General features: G+C 50.5%; 1 protein-coding gene across 6 annotated transcripts in view; it reads right to left on the bottom strand.

Moving 5' to 3' along the window:
- Positions 1-18,221, bottom strand: part of TTLL1 (TTL family tubulin polyglutamylase complex subunit L1) — a 28,718-nt gene extending 10,497 nt beyond the window's left edge. The window contains exons 1-9 of one of the 6 annotated variants that reach the window (XM_064491392.1): positions 18,084-18,215; positions 17,663-17,754; positions 15,315-15,346; positions 12,737-12,857; positions 10,449-10,565; positions 6,928-7,136; positions 5,645-5,825; positions 4,574-4,708; positions 3,216-3,324 (exon numbers count right to left, since the gene is read on the bottom strand). In XM_064491392.1, coding sequence (XP_064347462.1) covers positions 3,216-3,324; positions 4,574-4,708; positions 5,645-5,825; positions 6,928-7,136; positions 10,449-10,561 — 747 coding nt within the window. In that variant the 5' untranslated portion in view covers positions 10,562-10,565; positions 12,737-12,857; positions 15,315-15,346; positions 17,663-17,754; positions 18,084-18,215. Of the gene's footprint in view, positions 1-3,215; positions 3,325-4,573; positions 4,709-5,644; positions 5,826-6,927; positions 7,137-7,309; positions 7,364-10,448; positions 10,566-12,736; positions 12,858-15,314; positions 15,347-17,662; positions 17,755-17,854; positions 17,966-18,083 lie in introns of those variants that run through there. The other 5 variants (XM_064491395.1, XM_064491393.1, XM_064491396.1 and 2 more) reach the window with 5 other exon arrangements.
- Positions 18,222-18,796: the final 575 nt, after the last annotated feature.

Genomic DNA, 18,796 nt, shown 5'->3' with positions numbered 1-18,796 from the left:
CGGGAGCTGCCCGTGGCTAAAAGGGCCTGCCTAGTCCAAGTTTACACCTCTCCTGGGGCAGTCCGCAGCCAGTGACAGGTTGATGCCAGCGTTCTGGCCCCTACCTCCAACAGGGACAGCTCTGCAGGGCCACCCAGCTGCACTGCGTCCCAACTTGATGCTCTCTTTGCCTGGTCTGGTCCCCTCCACTACCAGTGTTGCTCCTGACATCCTGTGCAGTAAAACTCCTACATGCTCATCTCTGCTTCCTGAAGAAGCCATCCCGGGATGTACCCTGCCAGGCGCTCCGGTTCAGGAGCCCCGCACACGAGCCTCCCTCACAAGGTCCCATCAGGAAGGCTCAGGCTCAGAGAGGTCCTGCTCCTTGTCCAAGCTTTCATCCCGGCTGCGGCCAACCTGGGACCTGAGCCCAGCTTTACTGATGCCAGTTCAGTGCTCTGTCTATTGCTCTGACCCTGATCATTAATTCTCCACATGCCGCCTCTTTTGGAGGCAAAAAGCTAGAAAATACTGAAGTAAAGTAGAAATTTTAAGATTGGGATTTCATTTTCCAAGTATAAAGTGGAGAACTGTGAACTAAAATAAACCAGCCTAATAATGAACAAACACCACAGACTCAAAGCAGACCCTGCTTATATATAAAAACCAAAAATTAACCATATTTTTTAAAGTACCTCTTCAAGGTCAGAGACAAATTCCTTTTACATACTAGTTCTCATTAAAATACCTTAAAAGATGAGGTGTTCAAGCTTGTTTACCTCAAAGAGGCTCAAATATATCATTCAGTGTTCGTACCCCTCAAAAAAGGACTTGTATTCCTAAAAGAAGTTACAGAAAATCCTGGCTAACTGTCCAGAAATCCCTTTCCTTTCCCAGTCACAGATTCTCTTCACTGTCAAGAATAATTTGTTTACTTAAAAAAGTTCTAGAGGCATAAAGTATACACTTTCTGGGGGTGGGGGGGTATAGCTCAGTGGTAGACCAGTGCTTGGCGTGCTCCAGGTCATGGGTTCAATCCCCAGTGCCTCCATTAAGGGACAAAAATAAGTAAGTAAATAAAGTACATACTTTATGCAAAAAAGTCTCTTACACATGCCTAGATATAAAAAACCTTAAACATCTGGTTTTGGGCCTGTAGGAACGTTATTTTATCACAATTATCTCAGAACACTTTTATCATATCAACTCACAAACATCCCACATTTCAGGACCCATCCCTGCTCCTTTATCTCCTTCGAGGCCTCATCCTCCACCCTGGGAAACCCCCAGCAGTCAGGATTAATCTCGCCTCCTGGCGGGCCCCCACCCCCACCCCCCCACCCCCACCCCCGTGTGCTCAAGGCAGCACTGAGGTCTCCTGCCCTTTCCTTATCATCAGTCCTCTGCCTGCTGGATTCTGAGCTTCCTAGGGGTGGGGGACATGTCCTGGCAACCTGCCCCAGAGTAAGGGGCGGACATCTGCACCCAGAGGCACTCAGTGGGCATTTCAGTGGCCAATAGAACATCTATTTTCTCTGCAGTTCTAAATTAGAGCCCCGTGAAGCTTTCATTCAAGGCTGAAACTGAGCTTTCTCAGACTAAGCACTTCCTTACATCAAAAAGCAAAGCACCGACAAACAGGGCCAGCGTGGAAAGCATGCTGCTTCTGGTGCAGGTGGAGGTGCCAGCCTGAAGCGCTGCTTCTGCTCTCTCCTCCTGTGGTTTTTAAAAACTGGCTTCTGTTTCTTATTGATGGAAATAGTGACCCAGTTGACTGGTGTCCTGAGAAGGCCCTTTGAATGGGACCCTCCCCATTTCATTCTGGCATCCCTTGGGCAAGGAGGCTTTGCAGGCCAACACACTGCACACTGTCCTCAGGACACTGAGTAGACTGGAAGTCAGTCACTGTCACCTCCTACCCCATCCAGACTTCGTTAAATGTGCGACTTGGCTATGAAGGGTCTGGGGTCAGTGCTCAGCTTTCTCCAAATGACTGATAAGTCTTGTGCTGTGTCACATGGAAGATATTTTCCCAATTCTTATGAATAAGGCCTTGGCCAAGTCAGTTCTCCTCTAACTGTAAATACTGTAACGACGATGCTCTCTCGGTTTGCTCTCGGGAAAACCTGGTGGGTAGGTGAATCAGGCCACACGCGGAAGCCAGTTGCCACCCTCAGTGAATGGTGACCATTGTCCTTTCATGACCAGCAAGGTACAAACCAGGGATCCTGTTTGCAGATGAGGAGGCCCAGGGAGGCGGGGGGACTTCCCCAAGTCACACAGAGGGTAAGTGATGGATGTGGGACTGAGCCCAGCTTGGTCTGACCAAACCCTTCAGTCGGTTACTCAGAAAAGCTTGTTTTTCCTCTAAAACGACAGGGGTATTCAGGCTCCCATTCAAGCAAGATCCAAACAGAAGAGTCATTCATAAAGAAAGGAGACCTTCAAGACTTCTTCATTAGGATGGGACTGAAGCCCCAAAGCCTGCCCAGAACCTACAACGTCCCACGGGTCCTGTGTCCTGGCCCTCACTGGCTTCTCCAGGTCCCTCTCACTCCACCACCCTCACTTCTTTCAGCTCTTGCAATGCTTCTTCCTGCCACAGGGCCTTTGCACCTGCTGTGGTCTCTGCTCAAGCAGCCTCTGACCACCTGGACTATGGGCCCCTCCATTCCATGCTCTTCCAGGCCTGCGTTCCTTACCTTCAGAGCATGCATCTCAGTCTGTGATGACATGTTCATCGGTGTGATGATCTGGTGACCACCCCCCCCACAGGCTCTAGGCGCCATGAGAGCAGGGAACAAGGAAGTTTTTGCCCATCACCATAGCCCCAGCGCCTGGCACTGGACCAACCCAGGCAGGTGCTCAGTGATTATCTGTTCAATGACTGAATGTCCTCTCATATAATGCTCCCAATAACCCCATGAGGTAGTAATATTATCACCTTTTACAAATGGAGAAACCGAGGCTCTGGGAGTTAAAGGAACTTGCCCAAGGTCACAGAACTAGAAAGACAGGGCTTGAAGGTGAGACTTCCTTTCTCCAAGTGTCCCACTGCCACCCCAGGCTGATGCTCCTGGGACAACCACACTGGATTCCTGGGGCTCCCACTCCTCACCAGTGCCAGGGCATCTTAAACACACTCCTGTACCCACCCACCCTCTCCTGCAAATAGAAAAAGAAAGAAATCCACAGTCAGTCCATTTCCTTAAGTTCAAGTGACAAGAAACACTTACCCCATGTTTCTGAATGGCGACGTTGGTGAGATGGACAAACATGTTATCTAACTCGCTGGTGCTCGGGGTGTATTTCACTGTGCAGAAGCGGCAAAATCCAAGTTTATACCTAAGTGGGAATTCAGATTAATTCAGTACTCTGAGGATAAGCGTAAATAAAATATAACACTTTTTCTCCTAAAAGAGCTGCTCTTTTTGCTTTAAACCTTTCAAAAAGCTGCTTTTTAATTTTTCATGGTTCTTTTTACATAACAGCTTTATTAAGACATAATTCATATGCCATATTACTCATCCACTTCACGTGGACAACTCAATGGTTTCTGGTATTTTCGGAGCTGTGCAGCCATCACGACAATCAACTGCACAATGTCTGCATCCCCCCAAAAAGAACCCTGTGAACATGAGCAGTCACTCCCCAACCCCAGTGCTGGGCAGATAACAATCTGCTTTCCATCTCTAATGTTTTGCCTGTCCTGGGCGTGTCATATAAGTAGAACTGTACACGTGGCCTTCTGTGTCTGGATTCTTATACTGAGCATGCCCGCAAGGTTAAAGAGCTGCTTTTTTTTTTAATTGAAATACAGTTAGTTGAAAATGTTGTGTCAATTTCTGGTGTACAGCATAATGCTTCCATCATACATGAACATACATATATTCATTTTCATATTCTTTTTCACCATAAGTTACTACAAGATATTGAATACAGTTCCCTGTGATATACAGTATTAACTTGTTTATCTATTTTATATATATTAGTTAGTATCTGCAAATCTCAAGCTCCCAATTTATCCCTTCCCACCCTCTTCCATGCTGGTAACCACAAGTTTGTTTTCTATGTCTGTAAGTCTGTTCCTGTTTGGTAAATAAGTTAGTTTGTCTTTTTTTTTTTTTTTCAGATTCCACATATAAGTGATATCATATGGTATTTTTCTTTCTCTTTCTGGCTTACTTCAGTTAGAATGACAATCTCCAGGTCCATCCATGTTGCTGCAAATGGCATGATTTTATTATTTTTTATGGCTGAGTAGTATTCCATTGTATAAATATACCACAGCTTCTTTATTCAGTCATCTGTTGATGGACATTTAGGTTAAAAGACCTGTTTTTTATTTTCAAGATTCACATTAGCATCGAGGTTTCCATCTTACACGACACAGACCACGTGTCAGGCACGTTGAGCTCCACTGACCCTCCTAACGGCGGGGAGTAGGAAGTATCACGTCAAAGCAGTCAAGAATGGAAACGGGGGGAGGGTGCAGTGGCAGAGTGCCTGCTTAGCACACATAAGGTCCTGAGTTCAATCCCCAGTACCTCCAATTGAAAAAAAAAAAGAATGGAAACAGAACTCCAGCTCTTACATGTAGCAGCGCAGCGGGCGGTACGTGGACACCAGAACATACAAGCGCAGGTCGAACTTCCTGCCGCCGATTAGTAATGGGTTGTTGATGTACAGAGAGATCACATAGGCTTCCTTCGTAGACTGAGACACAAACCTGGGCGTGTCAGAGAAAGTTGAAATTAGATGCAAAGACCAGAGGTGACAAACTCGCTGCCTCCCATTAAGTGAGAGTCCGGTTCATAGGGGAGAAAATGGGGAGGTGGTGCCCACAGAGGACCCCCGATCCCATGTCCCCGACCCAGGGGACAGTGCCAGCAGCCCCTGAGACTCCATCAGGGAAGTGTTTCCTGCACTGACCCACCCCAGGGGCTACGTTCAGTAAGACTTAAATGCAGCTCCCTGCCACTCCTGGGAACACAGAGTGTGGTGTTCCCTGCCACAGCTGGAAAGGATGGCACTGACGTGACCTCCAGGCATTTCCTGGCAGTTAAGGACTCAAAGGCAAAGAGTGAGCCCTAGACTAAATCCCTGGTGTTTTTGCTTCCAAGGGGCCCGCAGCCCCGGGAGCAGATCCACCCAGCCCGCCACCTAGGTCAGCTGTTGTACTGGGTGCACGCGCTGCCTGGCGCCTGGGGGTGGATGAACTCGGTCCACCCCCACCTCGCCCCCCTCAGGCTGCTGCTGAGAGTCCCCAGTTTACCCCGATGAGAAATCTAAGAGTCTAAACAACAAAATTTACCCAGATGGTAGGTGTCAGACAGGAGTTCAAGCCCAGGTACCCAAGCATTAAGCACGTGCCTCACCCCCTCAGAAACACTGACTGACCGGTTCTCCCCACCACTTTCAGAACAAAGAGTGGCCCACGAGGCTCCCTGCTGCTGAGACCTCTGCTGGTTTACGTGCCACCCCTAGGTGAGATTCTATGACTGATGGCACTATTGTGGTCACAGAGCCTTGCCCTGGGCGCCATGTGTACACAAAAAACTGCACGCCTGGAAAAGCAAGTATGGGCCACCCAGCCTGTGGCCAAAAGGCTGAGGATGACACGAGACTTCTGCCGGGAAGCGAGCAGAATGGGTTCCCCACTCACGAAGATGTTTTGCTATCTCGGGACCACTTTTTGATTTGTGAGAGCTTGTTGATCAGGAAGATGCCCTTTCCCTGGGCTTTGCCGCAAGGCTTCATGATCCAGGTGCTGGAGGGGCTTTTCCTGAACTCCTCCACAAACAGGTTGTAGTCAGCCGGCAGCATGTAGGTGACTGGAACAAAGTCTGAGAGGAGACAACGGTTAGCCAGCCCGAAGGGGGCCAACAACAGCAAAACACTGCCACCGCCTTTCCAGGGCCTGTTTTGTTCCCCCACGCCCCCACCCAGCATCTCACAGAGTGAGGACTTCCACCATTCAGACCCTGAACAGCACAGGCACACCTCGATTACTGCGCTTCACAGACACTGCATTTTCTACAAATTGAGGGTTTGGGGCAACCCTGCACCAAGCAAGTCTATCGGAACCATTTTCCAACAACCTTTGCTCACTTCATGTTTCGGTGTCACATTTTGGTAATTCTCACAGTACTTCAAACTCCTTCATCTGTGATCAGTGATCTCTGATGTCACTACTGCAAAAAGAGAACTACTCGCTGAAGGCTCAGATGGTCAGCATTTTTCAGCAGTAAAATATTTTTAAATGAAGGTAGGCGTATTGATTTTTCCGACATAATGCTATTGCACACTTTAGTGTGAAGATAACTTTTATTTGCAATTGAAAACCAAAAAATCAGTGTCACTTGCTTTATTGAAGTATATGCTTTATTTTGGTGGTCTGGAACCCTACCCACGAGATCTCCGAGGTCTGCCTGTAACGAGTTCTCTCTCTTAGCTGTGTGCTAAGTACTTTACAAATCTGTATCGTTTAATCCCATGGCAACCTGTGAGCTAGGTAGGTACCGTTATCTTTCCCATTTATCAGATGAGGAAACTGAGGCCCAGAGAGGTCTCATATAATTTTCCCCAGGTATGTAAAGGGATTCTGAAACTATCTGACAGCCCCGCTGTTCTCACCACATGGGACAGGGACACGTGGCTCTCCCTTGGCATTGCTGGATACAGTAATGACCCCTCCTGGCAGCCTGTAGCTCAGGAAGTGGCCCCCTGGTCCTGTGCACATTCAGGCGCTCACACAAACTCAGATTCCAAAGTTGAGCCACCGCCCTCTCCCTATCCTGGAGACACCTGGAATGAGGGAGGCACCCACTATTTGCACAAACACGTTCACCCATCAAAGCCAACAACAGTCACCATCTCATGCCTTGTGCCACTGACGTAAAACCTTTAAACTATTTAAAACATAAGGCCAGCAAAAAGGGCACGAACCCAGATAGAGGTATTTTCCATTTTCATCTTTTTCTGCCAGAGGACTCCCTTCCTTCTCCAGCTCCTTCCTGTATCTTTTGATGTTCTTCACCATCAGATCCTTCCGTGTCAGTTCATAGTGGTTGGGAAAGTGGTTGACTATCTGATCGTCCGAGAGCCGGTAGCCGGTCTCCACACTGAAGACACTGCGGATGGTCTGCACGCTCATCCTAAGAGAGAAGCACAGATGGGCGTGCAGGACGAGGCTCGGGCACGTGCGCGTGCAGGCAGGTCTCCTTAAAGCCCTGGGACTCCTGACCTGGAGCAAGATCCCTCAGGGCTCACCTGTCCCCACCCGGTCCCCACCCCACAGCGGCACAGGGTACGGGCCCAGTGACTGTACCTGGACTGTCCGAGGCAGGAGCACTTGTGACTCTTCCCTGAACGGTTTCACTCTCTGGCACAGAGTAAACCCTCAGTAAATGTTTATCGGTTAATAATAACACTGATTATTGATAATAAACTAAAGAAAGACAGACGCCTTCAGACTCTGAAGTCAGGAAACTCACTGACTCAGTATCTGCACCCAAAGCCAGGAAGGACAGGGACCCCTCAAAACCCAAATCCCAGGGGTTATTAAGGGCCCTGAGTCAGCACTTTATATTCCTGGAGAGCGAGATCCCTGCCAGGCCAGCTAGACTGCAAAGCCCCCAGTGAAACGAGTTGAAAGAGAAATGGATTCCTTCTCACTCTCTGAGAAAGCCAGTCTCCCTGCCACACCCATCCGTCCTCACTCGCCCCCCAGAGAACCACAAAGGACAGAAGGGCTGGCACCCACAAGGGAGCCGCGGAGCCACGAAACAAGGCAGGTCATCCAGTGGCCTCTCACTCTGCTGTCCCTGCCCCCAGCCACCCCCACCTCACAGCACCAACCAGAGGTTTCTTTTGATTCCATAATCATTAGAATAAAAGACTTAATTTTTTTTTTATTATAGGAGAGCACAACCAAAGGCAGAAGCAGAGGGGAAAGTGTAACAGTAGCCCATTACCCAGCTTCAGGGGTCACTAGCCAGTCTTGTTCTATCTATACCCCAACCCCTCCCCACAGCACTGGCTTTTTTTGAAGTAATTCCCAGACATTATATCATCTCATCTAAAATATTCCTGTTGGAATCTGTAACACTTAAGGACTCCTTTTTATACCATACGATTTCTTATTTTATACCATTATCACAACTTAAAAAAAAAAGGAGTAGTAATTCCTAAATATCATGAACTATTACTCAGTGTTCAAATCTCCCTGTCTGATCAATATTTTTTACAGCTTTTGCAAATAGAGGCCAGGCCCTCTGATTTGGTGGCTGATGGCCACATGGCCACAACATCCTCTGTTCACTGATTCGGTGGGTGACATTCTTCATCACGTAAGACAAGCTATTCCAAGCTCGCTGTCCCTTTCTTGCCAAGAAATGTACAAGACATTTGTGGAGAGAAGCCCCTGTTGTCCTTAAGGGCATCCTGGACCAGCCAAGCCCCAGCGGACCTGCCAGCTGACAGGAGACGCATGAGTGAGCCCAGACAGGATCAGTGAACTCCTACCAGACCAAAAGAACCACTCAGCTGAGCCCATAAACTCACGTGCAATAAAAATGGTTGTTGTTTTAAGCCCCTTAAATTTTGCAACGTTTGTTACTTACCATCAGTCTGGCGATAGATAACCCATACGCCCCCTCCAGCACAGACACTGTTCACGTTTTCACCCTGCTGCTACTTCCTGCCCATATGCAAGCTATTTCTGCAGACTGACTATCAAAATTCAAGTACAATTTCATGTTTTTCTTCACACGTGTTCCATTTTCCAAGTTGTTTTATAATCATCATAATCATTTTAACGGTTATACCATAATCCACTTGGTTAATGCAGTTACCTCTCCTCAACCACTTCACATTTAGTTGTTTACAATATTTTTCCCTGTCCAGTTCTTAAGACCTGACAGTACACTTAATGGTTAAAACATTAGATCTCAAGATATCAGATAGCTAAAGTGATCATACTATTTAGTCCTTTGTTCTCTCTCATTCTCTTTTTTGGTTAAGAATAGCTCCGAAATGCTTCTCGGCATGAAGAAGGGAACACTCAACTCCCCCCCAGCATTTGACTACCTACCCAGAGAAGCCAAAAGAATGCACTGAGTTCTGCCGGGCCCACGGCACAGGGCGGCGGGACACCAAAGGAGCAAGGACAGGACAGTCAAGTTCAGCCTGGATCAGGGCTCTGGATCAATTACCTCATTTTACCTTTGACAAGAAAGAATGTAAACCTGGCACTAAACCATGGGCAGATGCTAACCACTCCATAAATCCCTCCCCACCTGCATTCCGTGCTCCTGAAGGAAAATCAGGCTGTGGTTTAAAGGGCAGGTAACTTGACTGCTGTCAAAGCAAAGCTGGGGTCACCCCTCCATCCACTGCTGGAGCTGGGGGCTGGGTACTGCCTACTCTGTGCCTGGGCCCTGCCAGGCTCTGGAGGGGCTCAGATAAGCCAGGCAAGTTCCTCACTCTCCAGGGGTTCACAGTGACACCTAAAGAGGGGACAGGCGGGGAAACCACGAACCATGGCACCCGGTGTTTGCTGCCATGGCATCTGAATAAGCAGCCTGGGAGGCTGCGAGAGGCAGAGGTGGCTTCCAGGGCAGGTGCGCTGGTGCGCAAAGGACAGTGACGCACAGGCTGATGGGACGCCCACCACATGCCAGGCGCCCCAAGGGATGTGCTTTACTGATTCACTGAAACCTCAAACAACCGTGTTTACAAAGAGACGCCAAGTCCTTTGCTAACAGCAACCCAGACAGCAGAGGAGGAGACAAGATAGGACTGAAGCCACGTATGGCTCTGGCTCCAGGGTCTGGACATCTAATCCTCAGATGCACTGTGTCTCCGAAGGGTGGGCTGATCAGGGGCAGAAAGCACACCGTGTACAAAGCTGTAAAAGTGAGACAGTCTCGGTAGGTCAGCAGGGAAAAAGGTGCAGCTGCCGCACTGGGGGTGCTGCGAGAGGGAACTGGGGAGAAGGGAAGTGCCGGAGGGAGACCGAGTACCATCTCTTCAGGCAGCGCAGGGAGAGGGAGTCTTGCAGGGCGGGGGAGGGATGCACAGGGTGAAGCCCCTGCAGATCATGATGTGCTCCCCACGTTCCCCTGCCCCCTCAAAGATTCAGTGCGATGCTCTGCACCCAGGAGCTGCAGAGGGTCGGGGATGAGTAACCCACTGACCGGAGGGGGTCGGGCAGGCTTGTTTCTCACCCAAATTCCCAAAGTGTTAACACACTCAGCTGTGCTGAAATGTCCCTGGGCTTCTTCCCTAGGCTGACACCTGGGAGCATGGGACCCTCCACCACGTGTCCTGACCGAGGGCTCACAAAGAGCCTGGGGGTAACCAAGTGCAACAGGAGGGACCTTCACAGGTGAGACCTGCACTCTGCTGCCAGAAGTAACACCCACCAAGGGGCTTCGGACAACAAAGCCCTGCTTTTTTACACTCACCAGTAAAAATTCCAGTCCTCGTTTTCTGTCACTTGGACCCATCCTCTCTTCTCAAAGTTATTTATCAGCACCGACTTCTCGATGTCAGTGACCCATTTCACTTTTCCTGCCATAATCCTGGAAGAGAGCAACCTTTCAGGGCCATGAAACTTCAAAGAACTGACTTCCCCTCATCCAAGGAATCCTTGACACGAGGCAAGCGGACGTCCCTCCCCACGCTCAATCTTCCCCTCGGTGGTGCTCAGCCAGGGCGGGTCACCCCCAAGGGACATCTGGCATTTTGTGTGTGGGGGTGGGGGTGGGGGATGCCTCTGCTATCAAGTGAGCAGAGCCGGGGATGCTCTCAATGCCCTCCAGGGCACAGGAGGCCAGCCCCCCGCCCCAAAGCACTCAGCCCAATGTCAGCTGGGCCAAGACTGAGCATCCTGGTCAAGGGTGAGATAAAGGCGATAAACTGACTTGCATCTGGGAGCCGCACAGGAGAGGCACCGGGGCTGCGAGAGCCGGAGGCAGCTGGGAGCACCCACCCCGATCTGAGCACCCCAATCCCCTCAAGTGCTGCCCATCTCTCTGCTGCCTCCCCTGCCCTGCTCCAATTCACTCTCTTTAACTGTGGGTGAGCTTTAGGTGTTTCTCTGACCACATCACCCCACTGGTGAATAACCAACGTGGTTCCCACTGTACTTAAAATACAAAGACCCTCACCTGCTTTTCCAGGCATATCTTGTGCCACCTTCTCCCTCACCTGCTCTGTTCTTGCCACACTGGTCTTCTCTGCCTCAGGGCCTTGGCACATGCTGGGCGTCTCTGCCTATAGGACGCCCCCCTTCCTCTCTGCTTGGCTAAGCTACCTCCCACTTATCTGCCAGCATAAGTGAACATCACTTCCTCCACAAAGCCCGTCTGACTCTCCAGGTCAGGGACACAGCCCCTCAGCATCCTGTTCCTGCTTGAGGGCAGGAGCTGGCTTTCCTCATCACTGCTTTGTGCCCGGGTGCAGCACCGTGCCTAGCATGCAGCAGATGCTCGATTCAGGCAGAATGAGTGACTATGGTCCCAGGCCTGTCACCACTACCACGTGACTCTGAGCAAGTTACCAGACCTCTCAGGACCTGTTTCCTCCTTTGAAGTCTGGTTTTCAAACGACTCAAGCAGCCCAGGATTCCAGGCTCCCATCCCAGCTCTGACCGCAGAAGGGTGCCTTTGTTACGCTCCTGTGTACACCTTCGTGTGAAAACGGGGTTCCATGAAAAACCAGGCTTGAAAGCCGGGGGACCTGACGAGCCTCATGGGCCTTTTATGAAAGGAGGTACCTCCCCCATGGAATTGTTATGGCATCACATGTGGGGCAACTAACAGGGTGGAAAGGGCATAGGACGTGAAGACGGGGCCGCCTGCTGAGGGGCGTGTATTTTCCGCCACCAGCCCACCTTACTTTATTGCCATCTGCAGATACTGTATTCTTTACAAATTGAAGGTTTGGAGCAACCCTGCATCAAGCAAGTCTACCAGTGCCATTTTTCCAACAGCATTTGCTCACTTCGTGTCTCCACATAACATTTTGGTTATTCTCATAACATTTCAAACTTTTTCAATATTATACACTTCTTGTGGGGATCTGTGATCAGGGATCTCTGATGTGACTACTATGACTCACTGAAGGCTCAGTTACCATTTTTTAGCCATAGTGTTTTTAAATTAAGGCACATACATTTTTTCTAGACAAGCTGCTATTGCACATATAGTGTAAAGATAACTTTTACATGCACTGGGAAACCAAAATTTTCATGTGATTTGCTTTATTGTGACATTTGCTTTGCTACAGTGGTCTGGACCTGAATCTACAGCATCTCTGAGGTCTGCCTGTATCTGACTTCAGCCTGCACAGCCCCGCATCCCTGAAAACTCCTGCTCGTACTCTGCCCCCTAGAGTCCAACTGCAGACACAGGATTTGGGTGAGAATCGCCTCCCTCAACCAAGCAATGTCCACACCACGACCACCGGAGCTGCACAATTCAAACACAAGTCTTACTGGGCGACCTCACACCAGTCACTGACTCCCACCCGGAGACAACGCAGAAGTAAAAGCAGTAACAAAATAACAGAAGTAGTCCTTACACTAGCACTGTGCTTTAGTCACTAAATAGTCACAAAATGCTCCCAGCGGTATGATCCCAAACCCAGCAAGGCAGGTGGAGCAAATATTCTCATCCTCAGTTTACTGAGCAGGAAATGGAGCCTCTGAGAAGGGGAGGGCTCCTCCCGGCCCCCTGCTGCCTCTACTCACCGCGTGCACAAGTGGTCACCGAGGCAAACATCTCAGGCCAGACCTACCATAGGTACCACTGGAGCCAAGGGGAACGTCCAACTTCTCTTCAGTTTCACTGACTCTTGCCACGGGTTCTTACCTAAAATAAAATTAACACACAGAAGGAATGTACACAGCAGCACCAGGTCAAGAGATGCTCTAACAGTTTATAAATACAGCCGAGCAGTAACTAAACAGAGTATTCAGCAGACGGCATCTTTTGTTTAACAAGTGCTCACCAGAGCCTCTGGGTTCTTCTCTTGTTGTGATGAGCATTTCTGAATTACTTACTTCCTGGCTTCTGCTGACCTCTCTAAGCTGCCGGGCCACCCCTTCATTTCACGCACCCCTTGCTTTGGCTGAAAGCAGCCCCCGCTGCTGTCTGGTGCTCACTCTCCCTTGTGAACCTGTGTCCACGCTGTTCCCCGACCCAACACCTTTCTCTGCTGCTGTTCATCTGTGCACAGCACAGTTCAAAGGCCACCTCCCCCAGGAAGCCATTCTCACCACCTCCTCGGAGCCCTCCCCAGACCTCTCCTGCCATCGTTGTTCTGAATTTTGATTTATTTACTTACTTTATTTGGGGAAGGAGATAATTAGGTTTATTTACTTTCTTTATTTTTAGAGGAGGTACTGGGGATTGAACTCAGGACCTCTTGCATGCTAAGCACGCGCTTTACCACTGAGCTACACCCACCTCCCTTGCCATCTCTGTTGACACGGGGAAATTCTGACCTTGCATTTTAGTTCTGTGTACATTCCTTCCATAAATGCGTGAGGGTGGGGACTCTCTTAGTCACTGTTTCCTCCTCATCCCACTGCCTCCAGATTTAAGAGTGAGAATTTGCAGAAAAGGTCACAGTCCATTTGCCAACCCTATTATCTCCAGCCCACTGGCACATGAGAGACCAATAATGACTCCTCGTTGTGAGTCAGTGAACGGACAAGTCCTTAAGGGTCAGTCCTTTGAACTTGTCTCTTCATTTCAACAGCTGCTTCCCTGGAAATGCTTGGGTTGAACTGTGTCCCCCAAAACATATGCTGAAGTCCTAACCCTGGTACTTGTAAACATGACCTTATTTGGAAGTAGGGTCTTTGCAGTTAAGATGAGGCCATTTGGTGGGGGGTGGTGACCCCAATCTGATGACATTGTTACGAGATGGAAGGTCAGACAGACATACACAGGCAGAGAATGCCACATGAGGACACAGGGACAGACAGACATAGAGGGAAGGTGACTATGTGAAGGAGGCAGAGATCAGAGTTACACTGCCACAAGCCAAGAAATGCCTGGGGCCACCGGAAACTGGAAGATGCAAGGAATCCTTCCCAGCATCTTCAGAGAGAACACAGCTCTGCCAACACCCTGATTTCAGACTGGTGGCCTCACTGAGCCGCCCAGTGGGCGGCACTTCAATACCACAGCCCTGGGAACCCAATACAAGACAGAACCACCCCAAACACTCGGGGAGAAAGAAGAATAAGAAATGCATGCCTACACAGTCTTACATATACATGTGGGGGACAGAGCACGGTAAAGTGCTGAGCAAAGACAAGATGGTCATTTACGGTTTTAAAAATAAAGGGAAAAATAACTAAGGCCACCTCCTTTAAAAGAACCCCTGTTCAGAAATGCACCAAAATCAGTGTGGAAATCAGCACTGAGAACTGATGAAGAGCAGTCTGGGGAGCCCCAGGAGGGACGGCGGCTTCCTCCACACCCGAGGCTTAGAGGCCAGTTCACTTCTAGCGCTGATGCGTCCGTGTCTGACAAGTTCTGGCAAGTTCTCTTGGGTCCTCAGCCTCCCCAGTGACAAAAATGGGAAAGTGACAGCTCCTTGGCGGCACCGCTGGGATTACCGCAAGGTCAGGCAGGCGTGGACCTGGCTCGGAGCAGGTCCTCCAGACAGTTAACTGGATTTGACATGAGCACACCAGGCAGAAAGAGCCGCACCCTGAAGCTGCCCCGACTGGGCTCCGCACGCTCCTTGGTCCAGCCCCTCCTCACAGGGGCCTGAGCTCCACCCTGCCCTCGCGGAGTAAGTGATTACGTATGTACACCACCACGGAAACAATGGCTACACTTATTAAGCACCGGGACGAGTCAGGCTCAGGGCTGGGCGGTCTGTGCGAATTCCTCTCTACTGTGAACATCTTTATGGCCCACAGGGTGCTGGAAGGCAGGTATCTCCCCACCTATAGACAGGAACGTGGGGCTCAGAGAGCAAGAGGCAGAGCAGGGACAGCAACCTCACAACCCACACCCTCTCCTCCCACACGTGTGCGCACATCAGTTTACCCCTTTCCTCGCACATGTGCGCGCACATCAGTTTACCCCTCTCCTCCCACACGTGTGTGCACATCAGTTCCCGTGTCCCCCACGTCGATCCCCCAGCACCCAGCCAGGGCCAGGCACAGCGAGGGGGCTCAGAAGTCATCTGCAGGACAGGCAAAGGAACCAGCTGGCCAATCCCCACAGTACAGAAGCCGGGGCTGACGCCTCCCGAATCCTAGGAAATACTAAGCCTTTTCCTTAGAACAGCAAATAGATAAATACCTGATGTCAGATTGTTTTCTTGTGACTTCCTCCTAAAACAGGAAGAAAAAAAAACTGGAGTTAACGGTACTGTGTAAGGAACGTGAGACGTAATCTCTCTGCTGGTTCACACGAATTGATGCCTCAGAATTTTAAGCCTCTCCGCCGGCTACTTCAAAACTGAGCGTCATGAAAACCTAACCAGGAAAAAGAGAGTGATGTGCTGGTCCTTATGCTGATCACAGCTCAAAACTGCAGTGGGCTGTCACCACGTGAGGTATGTCAGCCTCGGAAAGCCATCCTGAAACCAGACAATTGTTGGTTATTTTTAGAACACAATGTGGGGCCTACTCCTGGGGCAAGTGGGCACAACCTTTGCAAGCTTGAGAGCAGGTTCCCACTGGGACATCCCTGGGCGTCCAGGCCACCCACGGTCTAGATTCTCATCCACCCAGTCAGCACTGACAGCCACTCTGTGCCAGGTGGGGGACCGGAGACAGAAAGCTGCCTGGGTCAAGGCGCTCCTAGACAGTCCTGACCAGGGAAGGCAAGAGACGCACTGAGCAAGCAGCAGCCCTGGTGGCAAAGTGCTTTAACAGCCCAACAAAATCCAACTGCGGTCCTGAGGAGGAAGTGACTATTAATTCAGTCCAGCAGCAAATCATGCCAGCTCCATCCTCAGATTCCAGATCCCTCTGAGTCCCTCTCAGCGTCCCTGCAGTCTCGACCAGTTTCCTTGACTCCAACCTCAACCCACTGCAACCTCACCCCAGCAGCAGAACCATCATTTTACACACACAGAGCAAATCATGTCACTCTGCTCATAAGCCTGCAGTGGCCTCCCACAGCACTCAGAACAAAGCTAGCAGCTTGCCCGTGACCTACAAGGCTGGCCCTGCATGACCTGGGCCCCCCACGCCTCTCAGGCCTTGTCTCCCAGCACCCTTTCCACATGCCTTCCCTCTCCAGCCCCTTGTCTCTTTCAGGTTCTCACACCCACCAAGCTGCATCCTGTCTTAAGGCTTTGCTCTTCCCCCACATCTGGCCCTTTCTCAAAGGTCAATTCCTCAGAGTGGCTTTCTCAGTCTCAATCTCCATCCTCCCCATTTCCCACTTTCCTTCTCTGTGGCACTCAGGTTGCACACAACTGTTTAGTCCACTGCCAACTCAAAGCATGGTCCGCAATCCTGCAGCACTGGCATCATGACCTGGAGCTTGCTGGAAACACAAATTCTCCAGCTCCCCCAACCCCACCTCCACCACACACAGTGATGTATGCATTCAGACTCCTTGGGAATATGTGTCTTAACAAGCTCTCAGGTGATTCTTACACATGCTCAAGTTTGAAAAAGAACCAGTCCAGTTCCTTGGGGACCGTATGTCTTCGACACAGATATGTCACATCACGAGGGCAGGAATGCTGTTCCGCCTTATCTCCTGATGAGTCCCTGCACCCAGGACAGTGTCTAGGAATAGCAGGCACTCAATCAATATTTGATGAATGAACAAAGATAAAGACATAAATTTCCTCCACATACACAATTAAACATGTGCTGTTTGTACCAAGCAGTGAAGCAGGGACAGCCCAGCTCAACAGGGGCTGTCAGTCCTGCAGGGGAGAGAACCTGGAGACAGTCACCCACAAACACTTCCACAGCTCTACCCAGGCAAGAAGTAGGAGGCCGGGAGTTTAGCTGATTTCCGCTGAGCAAGGGAACATCTCAGGAAATCTCTGTGTCTACGACCCCATGAGGACAGAACTTTGCCAAGAGGCCCTTCACTTCCTGGAGTTATGACTACCCCTAGACAAAAGCCAGGATAATGGCTCAGGAGAAACAGCAAGCAGGGAGAAGAACTTACACTCGTTGGAGTCATTTTACTCTTCTGGGTCCAGCCATTGAGAAACGGGAGCCCTCTCTGACCCCATGCCCCCTACCCTAGACACTGATCACTACCAGTTTCAATAAAGTCCCAGCTAGGCCAGAATCCTAGGACATTTGGATTCTTTTCCAGCTAGTCTTTTTTGAAAAGGAAAAAAGAGACATCTTTAAATGACAGTGTAAATGACAATCCCACAGTGTCCCAGTGCATTCTGTCCCAGCTGTATTGCCTCTGTCCATCTCCTCACCCCTCTGGGTGACAGTGCCCTGAATCCAGGGCAGAGCCAATCTTTTTGTACTGCCACAGCCCAAATATGCTCATTAAATGTTTCCTGGACAAAGAACCACTTTACAAAACTCACACAGCTTACAAGGATAAGAAACTTTTACTTCTAGAATGAGTCCTCTGTCATGCCCCAGCTACCCTATCGGGTGGTTGACTACCCACCCCTCGCCCCACAACGATGGGGAAACAAGGAAGAGAAATACCTAGGTCCAGTCCCCAAAAGAGAGGCGGGCAAGGAGGTAAACATTTATCTCTTGTCTCCTGTCCAGAGCTCTAGCCACAGGTACACCGCGCCCTGCAAGATGCCAAGAGAAACAATACAGATGGCAAGTGAATGAAAAAGCTTAGGAACAATGAAATTCTGGGATAACCAATAATAAAAAGCATGCAGTTACAAGGATCGGGCTGCACAAGTTATGTCATAGGAACTGAAGAGGAAGAGGGGCACAGTAGTCAGCGCAGGCTTCCTGGGGGACGCTGATACCGGGAGCAGCATCTAAACCGCACGGTCGTGGCCGCGCGGACCAGCACCCACAATCGCTCGCGCATGCGCACTCGCCCACCCACGCACTGCCACACCCTCGGTCCTGGGAGACGGCGGCGGCCTCGACGGCGGGACCTCACCTGTGCGCGCAGAGCGCGGCGGAGCGCCCAGGAGCGCGGAGCACTGCGGCCCCACGCCGCGCCCCGACCCCGCCTCCAGCCCCACTGCGGCGCTTGCAAACAGGACAGCGTCCTCTATCCCGCGGACCGGCCCGCCGCCCGCCGGGCTCTACTTCCGGGGCGGCACCCTGGCAACCGAAGACGCGGCAGCCGGCGCCACGACTGCTTCCGGGGTCAGACATTCCCGGCTTGTCGCTACTCCCCCAGCTTGGTGGTCCGCCAGCCTCAGGGCTGAGATCCCACGAGGAGCCAGCCGTCCACCCTCTGTGGCCTCGCAACCTTCAGGGCCCAGAAATGAGGTTGAGAGGGGTCGGGGCGCGGGATCGAGCCTGATAGTGGGAGGTAGGGCGGGACGGTGGCTGGGGCCCTGGCTTCAGTCCGCTGCTCAGCTTCAGTGTCTGTAAAACTGGGACTGTTAGTCGCACCTGCCTCGCAGCGTTTGTTGTAAGGATAACATACTAAGGTGGGCTCAGTAAGTAGTAATCAGTAAATGGTCTACTCAAAGGTCACCTCATTTGTGAAGTGTTCCCTGAGCGTGGGACAGGTATAGTTAGTTCCTCAAACTAGAATTTTTAAACCCCTTCTCTTAGGAAGAGGCAGCCTGGCCTAGTGAGAAATTTAAAACTCAAACCAGATCTAGATTGAATCCTTGCTCCAAATCCACTAGCCATGTG

Source organism: Camelus dromedarius, chromosome 11 (genome assembly GCF_036321535.1).
Source record: "Camelus dromedarius isolate mCamDro1 chromosome 11, mCamDro1.pat, whole genome shotgun sequence".
Taxonomy (NCBI): Eukaryota; Metazoa; Chordata; class Mammalia; order Artiodactyla; family Camelidae; genus Camelus; species Camelus dromedarius.
The sequence above is the reverse complement of the archived record's forward strand: the minus strand, read 5'-3'. Positions and strand labels throughout refer to the sequence as shown.